The sequence below is a fragment of the Quercus lobata genome, chromosome 2, assembly GCF_001633185.2.
Source record: "Quercus lobata isolate SW786 chromosome 2, ValleyOak3.0 Primary Assembly, whole genome shotgun sequence".
Lineage (NCBI taxonomy): Eukaryota > Viridiplantae > Streptophyta > Magnoliopsida > Fagales > Fagaceae > Quercus > Quercus lobata.
Genome location: NC_044905.1, coordinates 79,426,135 through 79,435,433, shown reverse-complemented (window position 1 = coordinate 79,435,433; position 9,299 = coordinate 79,426,135). Strand labels below are relative to the sequence as shown.

At 34.6% G+C, this 9,299-nt stretch overlaps 1 protein-coding gene across 1 annotated transcript; it reads right to left on the bottom strand.

Moving 5' to 3' along the window:
* Nucleotides 1-4,151: 4,151 nt before the first annotated feature.
* LOC115976773 lies at nucleotides 4,152-8,242 on the bottom strand. Its single transcript, XM_031098264.1, has 9 exons — nucleotides 7,904-8,242; nucleotides 7,732-7,812; nucleotides 7,378-7,638; nucleotides 6,323-6,458; nucleotides 6,010-6,172; nucleotides 5,628-5,756; nucleotides 5,251-5,445; nucleotides 4,599-4,721; nucleotides 4,152-4,501 (listed from the first exon to the last, which is right to left on the bottom strand). Exons 1-9 carry the CDS (start codon nucleotides 8,082-8,084, stop codon nucleotides 4,409-4,411), a joined length of 1,362 nt encoding a protein of 453 aa, XP_030954124.1. The 5' UTR covers nucleotides 8,085-8,242; the 3' UTR covers nucleotides 4,152-4,408.
* Nucleotides 8,243-9,299: the final 1,057 nt, after the last annotated feature.

The window sequence follows — 9,299 nt, the reverse complement described above, 5'->3', positions numbered from 1 at the left end:
AGCGCTAGTATAGGTCTTCAATTAATATAATTAAAAGGGTCTATACAAGCATTCTCGAAAACGTTGGTTATAGGTCTTCAATGAATATAATTAAAAATGCCTATACCAGTTCTTTTGAAAGTGTTAGCATAGGCAGTACATATTCTAGCGTTCTTGAAAGCGCTGGTATAGGTCTTCAATTAATATAATTAAAAGGGCCTATACAAAGCGCTGGCATAGGACATAAGCCCATACCCTATTCTAGCGGTTTTTAAAGCGCCGGAATAGGTCATTTTTTAAAAAATATTTTTAGCATCTGTAATGTATCTACAATTCATATTTTCCAATACATATTTTATAGCAACTATGGAATAGGGTCAAAATTCCTATCCCGGCGTTTTTTTTTCTTGGTGCTTCAAACTGCTGGGCAGTGACAGTCGGTATAGGGTTGTCGAAGCTGTACCAGCACTTTTCAAAAGGCCCGAGACCTATCCCAACGCTTTTCAAACCCTATTTCGACGTTTTTGCTTGTATCGAGACAGCCCTTACCAATAGTTTTGAAGACTTGTACCAGCGGATTTCAGGGCCTATATCGACGCTTTTTGTTTATTAAAAAGCCCTGGTATAGGTCTATCTATACCAGCAATTTTATAACTGCCCCTAAAGGGTATTCACGGAAATATGAATACAACCTATGCCAACGCTTTTGAAAGCGCTAGCATAGGCAATACCTATTCCAGCGTTCTTGAAAGCGTTGGTAATAGGTCTTCAATGAATATAATTAAAAATGCCTATACTAGTGTTTTTGAAAGCGTTAGCATAAGCAGTACATATTCTAGCGTTCTCGAAAGCGCTGGTATAGGTCTTCAATGAATATAATTAAAAGGGCCTATACCAGCGCTTTTGAAAGCGCTGGCATAGGGCATAAGCCCATACCCTATTCCAGCGGTTTTTAAAGTGTCGGAATAGGTCATTTAAAAAAAAATATTTTTAGCACCTGTAATGTATCTACAATACATATTTTCCAATACATATTTTATAGCAACTATGGAATAGGGTCAAAATTTCTATCTTGATGTTTTTTTTCTAGCGCTTCAAATTGCCGGGCAGTGATAGTTGGTATAGGGTCGCCGAAGCTGTACTAGCACTTTTCAAAAGCCCCGGGACCTATCCCAGCGCTTTTCCAACCCTGTTCTGACGTTTTTACTTGTGTCGAGACAGCCCTTACCAATAACTTTGAAGACTTGTACCAGCGGATTTCAGGGCCTATATCGACGCTTTTTGTTTATTAAAAAGCGCTGGTATAGGTCTATCTATACCAGCAGTTTTTTAACTACTCATATAGGGTATTCATGGAAATATGAATACAACCTATACCGGCACTTTTGAAAGCACTAGCATAGGCAGTACCTATTCCAGCGTTCTCGAAAGCGTTGGTAATAGGTCTTCAATGAATATAATTAAAAATGCCTATACCAGTGCTTTTGAAAGCGTTAGTATAGGCAATACATATTCTAGTGTTCTCGAAAGTGCTGGTATAGGTCTTCAATGAATATAATTAAAAGGGCCTATACCAGCGCTTTTGAAAGCGCTGGCATAGGGCATAAGCCCATACCCTATTCCAACGGTTTTTAAAACGCCGGAATAGGTCATTTTTTTAAAAATATTTTTAGCATCTGTAATGTATCTACCATACATATTTTCCAATATATATTTTATAGCAACTGTAATGAACCACAATTCATATTTTCCAATAGCAAATACAATACTGCATTAAACCAAGAAACTAAATATATTTAATTACACTATATTAATAATTACATCCCAAATGTCTAGAATGTTATACACAAAATAATACATCCCAAGTGTCTAGAATGTTATGAACAAAATAATACATTCTGCATAACTATGTAGAATGTCATGCACAAAAGAATACATTTTAACTATATAGAATGTCCTGCACAAAAGAATACATTCCAATTGTCTAAAATGTTATAATAAAGCTTCCAACTATGATGTGTATATATATCAAAGTTTGAAACTTTATTATAAATATCAAAATGTCACAGTAACTACTCCAAAATAGGGTCCAAACTATCGCCTACTACATATCATCAAATGATAAGTGCTGAGTACCAGGAGACTAGATATCCACTGCAAAATCACCATCACCATCCTACGAATTAAGAAACATACAATAGATTAGTGTACTAAACAACAACGTTAGTATCTGAATGACACAATATCACTAGTATTACTACCAAGTGCCACATTAGCGATTAAAACACACTCAAAATTTGAGATTTTAGTTAAGCATTCAAACATTCTGTTCCTTCAAAAACTCTCAAATTTATTTCCCTCCAAATGGTTCATAAAAGGAAAGCCAGAGTAGTTCCCCACAAAGTAAAACAAGTCTTTTTACCACATAGTCTAGACCAAATAATGAGTAGGTCTGGCACCAAAAACAGCCTTGAATTGCAGTAAGGTACTTAGACTAGTTTTCCTTAATGGAAAAAACCACCCCGGCATGCAAACAATCTCATAGAAAATTCATAAATAGTTACAATTAGTCAGAACACTCAAAATCTTTGTATCCTAACCATTCACATGACCTATGCAACGGCCCACTTCCCTTCCTATTGCAATAGTCTTAGAAACTCTTGAATCCTATAAGCCAAAACTTACTCTCTCAACTATAAACCAAAACTTCTTGCCCTCCAAAAAACCTCGTGAATATTTGTAACAATGAACCTCACTAAAATGACAGTGATTTCAAACTCTAAAACAATCTCTTGGGGATCAATTTATCACTGGGAAAATAAAAGTATTTTTCTATGAAGCACAAGACAATAAGACATTGGTTTTTGAAAATCTTCGTTAAATTAATGTATAACATGAGGATGCAAGGTCAAAAACAAAACCAAGAGGGGTTGTGAGAGACTTACTAAGTAAGACTTGCCTTGATATGTGTAATAATATCGTTCACTTCTTGTACTCAACAAGTTGTGCTTTAAAAGATTTTTTTTTTTTTTTTTTAAATGATAGTTTTGCTGAAAACTAAAAACACTGTAATAAAATAATTTTCAAATGTGTGAATAGTACCGTGAGACCCATTTTTAATGAAAATTTTATTGAAAAAAGAGGTTTGTGGGTCCCGTGAACAGTGCATGGGACCCACTGACAAACACATTCCAGTGAAAATTTTGCTAGTCAAAGAGGCAGTGGGTCCTGTGCATAGTGCACGGGACCCACTGACTGACAAAATTCCATGTGAAACGTGCTTCTCAATTAAAAAAAAAAAAAGGAAAACACAAACGCACAAATGCAGCACCAAAAACGCAATCCAAACGGGTACTAAGCTTCGCTTAAGCAGCTTTTATAGTTTCACTTTTGGGTTAATTTCACTCAAGCAAGCTTTCCCATATTGCACACTTTCAGCAGCTTCAGGCTTGACTCTTTCTTCACAAATGAGTGAAATGACCAAGGATGCAAACCTTTGTTTATTTTATCATGTCAAAGGATGTTGTCAATCAAAATCCTCACACTTTATTATCTTGATATTTTGCAAGAATAGAAGGTATAAAAAAAAAATGTAATCCAACGGTGAATTTTTCAAAATGCATATTCAACTCATTAAAATATGAAAAAGGTAGGTTGGAAATTAATTTTAAGTTACACATAATAGAAAAAAAAAAGTGTTACGTCCACAATATTTTCCTGATACTTTCATAATAAATCTTATGTGGTAAGTTATTATTGGTTTTAATTTGTATTCACCATTTAAATTACTTTTTTCCTCCGCTTGTAACAATCATTGACAACTTGTCACTTAGGATTTATTATGAAAATGTTATGGACATAACATTTCTCATGAAGATAATGTTATCCATGTGGTATTGAATTTAAGTTTCCAGATCAACATCTTAAAACCATTTCCAATGAATTTGATTTAGACAAGGGGATTACACTCACCCACATGATTAGATAGGAACTCTAAAAGCCTAATAGACACCCAAATTAAGAACTAGTCGACAGAGAATGGGATATGCTTCTTTAAGATTTTATAAACCCAGGCTTATGCGTAGCCAGACAAAAGGCATCGAGTTAGTACTTAGACACGCCATACCAAAGGAATAATTTTAGGAAAATCCAAACAGCTAATAGATTTAATATTTGATATCAAATTATTAACATGTCTTATTATATATACCATAATTTTAGGAGAAAAAAAATGAGAGCATTTTTATTACATTCTCTTGGTCTGTACAAACGAATTGAGGACACTCAAGTGGCAAAATTGGAGACCACAAAATCTAATTTGTTAAGGTGCCCACAAGGGAGGATGTATAAATAAATAGATATTGGGGTCGATAGTCTTCGTTGATTCTCCATTGTTTGGAAAACCTTACAGCATTCAAACACTTGTTGATCAAAAGCCCAGTTGTTTATATTTAGTGAAGTTAATTTCATTCAACCTTATGCAACATAACATATGCTCTGGCAAGTCTTCTGCCTTGTTCCCCTGTTTCAAATCAACAAAGAGGGGCAGCATAGGTTAGATATGAATTTTCACAAAAACTAAAGATTAGCTGTCTGAGAATCTCAACTAATATAGTTACCTGAATTGTCAGGCCGAAATCCAAAATACATGACTGCAGTCTGTCATGGAATGCTTCAAAACCTTTTCTGGCAATGTAGCTGAATCTATGCATATCTAAATCAATTTCAAAGTAGTTTTCCCCCTGTAACAATGTTCATATAAAAAAAAATTGAGTAAGAAGAATTTCTTATGTAATTTCACTGATCTTTATACAGTCATGTCAAACTTAAATATGCAAATTCACTAAAACAATAGTTACTTTAGCTAAGGTCTTTTATGGGGATGAATAATTTTGGCTCATTCTAGTGGTGAATATAAACTTCTATTGCAGTTTTCCTGCTAGAACTTAGCTTTATGAATGAAAAATAAAATGAGAGAGAGAAGGATTCTTGCAATCACAGGACTACATGAGGCAAACAAGATCCACATAAACCAATACTGACTTTCTTATTCACTTTCAAATTTATCTTTGATCCCCCAAAGAGAAATACACAAGCAACCTTAATCCACCACATTGTAAACATTGTGCACATTGTATCATAAATATCAGATTAGTGTAACATAAATAACAGCTAGTGATTGCTCACCACGAAAATTTAAAAAAAAAAAAAAAATTGAATGAGAAATAAAGTACATCACTCTAATGGAATATAATAATTTAACAAACTTACCAAATAAAACTCATGTTGAGGACGTGTGAGAACAGGTTTTTCATTGTAAGCATTCATAAGCTTCTTCTCAGCAGCGCTTAAATGAAGATCCTCTACATTTGCAACTCTGCCCAAGATTTTTAATCTCTCCCTAAAAGACGCAATTGTGTCTACAGGGAAACCTCTAACTCTCTCCACTTCATCATTGATCAACCTCTGTCAAGGAAAGAAACATAAAAATTCTAGTTAATAAAGTTAAGCATACTATATAAACACAAAAAACAGAGTCAGAGAGATACCATGGGATGCATATTCAAAGATAAAGAGCTTTAGGAACTACATCTAGAAACATTTAGCAAAAGTTAAGGAGCAGAAAGATAGAGATGCATTCAACTTACAGTTAAATTTTCTCGGAAATGAGAGGGAAGCTCTTTTGAATAACTTTCAGATAGCTTAAAGTAAAGAACCAAACTCATTCCTTCTCCATCATTTTCACTTTGAAAGATGGTAGTTGGATATAATGGTATCTGCAGGTGAAAAAGAATGGTTTTTAAAATAAAATAAAATGGTTTCCCTTCCTAGTGTACAAAGAGTTACAAGGATATTTATACATTAAACATGCCCCTGTAGGATTTAACAAAATTATATCACCAAATGTCTGGCAAAGACAATATAGTTGGATATTAAGAACCACAATTCTTTGCAGCATCTTTCCACTAGAAATGAAGAAAGGGATGCAAGGTTCAAAATTCAGACAAAGAAAACGAAAGATATGGATACCTGAACATTCACAACAAGTATTGAGGGGAGTTCTCCAGCTGAAATTATATGAGGAAGTTCGAAAAAACGGGCAATATGATCAACTTTCCTCTGAGATAAGAAGAGGTCAGCTCCCAAAGGATAATACGCAGCACAGTTTGGAGCAAATTCTTTCTTTTTATCCCTGCCAAGTAAATTTCAATTAATTGAAACACGCAGAAGAAGATAACAAAAAACTCAAGTAGAAAGGCATCCACAGTTCACACCTTAATACTCGCTCACTTCCCATGACTATGAAGTAAATGTAACCCTACTAAAAGTATTACGTACTCACCTAAGATAATTCTTTCCCCTGACTTTGAAGGCACTTGGCTCAATCGGTGACCAACAATCAGGAATTCTCTTCTCTACTGGGCAGTAAGGAATTGAGGTACCCGCCATTGGTTTTTGCCGAAGCGCCTTGGGTGAAACTGAGACAAAACAAAAGATCACGTACTTGAGCTTCTGGTCTACCAATCAACTATCTTACCAAAGAAGTAGTTCACATTATACTAAAAATGAGAAGAATAAACTAAATTTCATCACAATTATGAATGCAAAACAAAGACAACTACTCACTATTAGAGAAATCAGTCTAGATTCAAAGTACCTATACAACTTATACTAATTGCACATTATAGCTTGTACTATATCCTAGCATTATTATTTGGACACAGCATGGGTCACTAGATCCCTATTTCACATTATACTAAAAATGAGAAGAATACACCAAATTTCACCATGATCACAAATGCAAAACAAAGACAACTACTCACCATTAAAGATAGCAGTCTAGATTCAACTGTACGTACACAACTTATACTAATTGCACATTATAGCTTGTACTACATCCTAGGATCATTATTTGGACAAAGCTTGGGTCCAATGCTCCTATGCACTAAATCCAAGAGAATGCTTACATGTGTATCAACATTTGTGCACAAGAGTACTGGACCGAAGCCTTGCCCTTATTAAAAATATGGATAATTCTGGTGCCACAACTTGCCCATGTGGCGAGTTGTGGAGGGTGGAGGAGTGTCACCCCCCCCCCCCAACCAACCACAACTTGCCACATGGGCGAGTTGTGGCACCAGCATTGCTCTAAAAATATAGCCTCTTAAAGTCTTTCGGTAATAAATGTATGTGTCAGGTTAAACCACGTTAATTTTCACTTCCGTTGTGTATTTCTCTCTCCTATCAAATTAAACCAACATATATTAATAACTCACCCTTCTAATTGTATCATCATCAATCATGTTTAGCTACATTACATTACACCTATAACTATAAGCTCCAATATCACTAAAACATAACAAAATGACAAAAAGCAAAATTCAGAAACACACTCACCAACTGCTAAATCAGCTTGAGCTTCCCTCAATTTAAAGGAAAGCTTTGAAATCAATTTTCGCCGCGAACCCGCCGGGCCAGTGCCCGTAGACGCAAGACGAGGCAAGCAAGCATTCGCACCACCACCACCACCACCACCACCACTACCCTCATTACTAGAACCATCCAAATTCAATTGAGGCCTCGCTTCCCTCGGCAGATTCAAATCCTTTCGCGACGACATGCTCACCGTCGATTCAGAACCATTCAGCGAAAACGCATCTACACGTAATCAAAATCCATTCTCTTCAATTCAAAACCAAAAACCAAAAAATTAAAAAAAAAAAAAAAAAACTAAAATATTAAATATTATACCGTCGCGAACACTATAAAACTCGTCGTCACGTTCAGAATCGATGATTGAAGAGGAATCGAACCAAGCAACATCTAAGCTTCCTGATTTTCGTCACAATAAATATTGGTTAATTCAATAAATCAATATATATATATATATATTTTTAATGAATGAATGAAGGAGAATGACGACCTTGGATTTGGAAGGTAGGGTTGAAGTGAGATCGATCAATGTTGTTCTCAAACTGAAGATTGTCCTTGAACGAAACGTGGCGTTTTGAAACTCTTCTTCGTCTCCGGCAGTGCCTTCTCTTCTTCGGCAATTTGATTCGACCTTTAACGCAACCTTCTGGTTTCGAAGCACAAGCCCCCATTGCTCTCTATCGCTCACACAGCTTCAACTTCTTTTTTTGGTAAATTCGATTTCGATATTCGAAGAAGAAGAACAAAAATAAATAAAAAATTCAGTGCTTTATTATTATTATTATTATAAAAGTCACAATAAAATTTTAAGTGAGGAAAGAGAGAGAGAAGTTTCAATGCAATGGGGCTGGGATATTATAACAACAACAGAGAATAGTCAAATCAAAAAAAATTGGCTGAAATTTTTTTTTAACCTTATCTGCGGGGTCCACGGTGAGAGACGCGCTATTCTCAACGGGTTTTTGATCTGGTGGTTGTAATTTGTGCCACGTAGGATTTCGGTTTAAAAATCCGTGGGCCCCAACCGTGTGGAACAACAACAGTGAGTTTGCTTGTTGTTCAGTTGAGATTAGATTTTACGTGTTTTGGCTCCTTGTCCTTGCGCGCAGTTTAAGGAATTAGAATGATTTATCGCGTCATCTATATTTGTAGTTTCGAATTTCCCCACGTGTACTTTTTTGTTTTCTTTGAAATAAAGTTTTTTATTTTATAGAATCCAGTAATGATGACAAATGATAGATGTTTTTTTATTTTTTAAAACTTATTTTAGATATTTACAACTTTTTTTTTTAACTAAGATTCTTCTAACAAATTCCATTTTAAAAAAAATATATAAAAAAATAAATTTATTCAAAGTTCAAACAAATCCAAAACCAACCAATATGAATTAATGCGTTACAGATTTATTATCATTATTTGAAGTTAGTGGATAAACTACATATGTCCCTCTCCAAAAAAAGAAAAAAGAAAAAAAAAAAAAGGTTAGTGGATAAACATTGAAAACAGAAACTGGATCTAGACACTATCCAATTGGAAAACAGAAACTGGTTCTAATCATGAGTGACTAGACAGGAGCCAATTGGGCTTGCACTGTAGCAGGCTTATTTAGTTGGGGCAGTAAAATGGGCTGGACTAACCTGGGCTTGGATTTGATTGTAAATACAGATTTTAGATATCTTCATTTTATTACCCAAAAAAAAAAAAAAAAAATTTCTTGAAAAAAGCAATATAAGATATTAGTGTTAGAGCATCTGCAGCCGGAAATCTCATTCTATCTTATTTTACCATTCTAAAAAGCAACTTTATCAATTATACCATACAATTTTACAACATACCTAACATCCCAACTTTTATTTTCCTATTCTACTCTTTAAAATAATATATCT

What these genes read in the sequence shown, in the direction of transcription:
- LOC115976773 (XM_031098264.1), bottom strand. Translation starts at nt 8,084, where the DNA reads ATGGGGGCTTGTGCTTCGAAACCAGAAGGTTGCGTTAAAGGTCGAATC. An exon ending in ATTTCCGAGAAAATTTAACT is followed by an intron (nt 5,446 to 5,627) that starts GTAAGTTGAATG and finishes TTTCCTTGACAG; the next exon opens with AGGTTGATCAATGATGAAGT. An exon ending in ATTTCGGCCTGACAATTCAG is followed by an intron (nt 4,502 to 4,598) that starts GTAACTATATTA and finishes GATTTGAAACAG; the next exon opens with GGGAACAAGGCAGAAGACTT.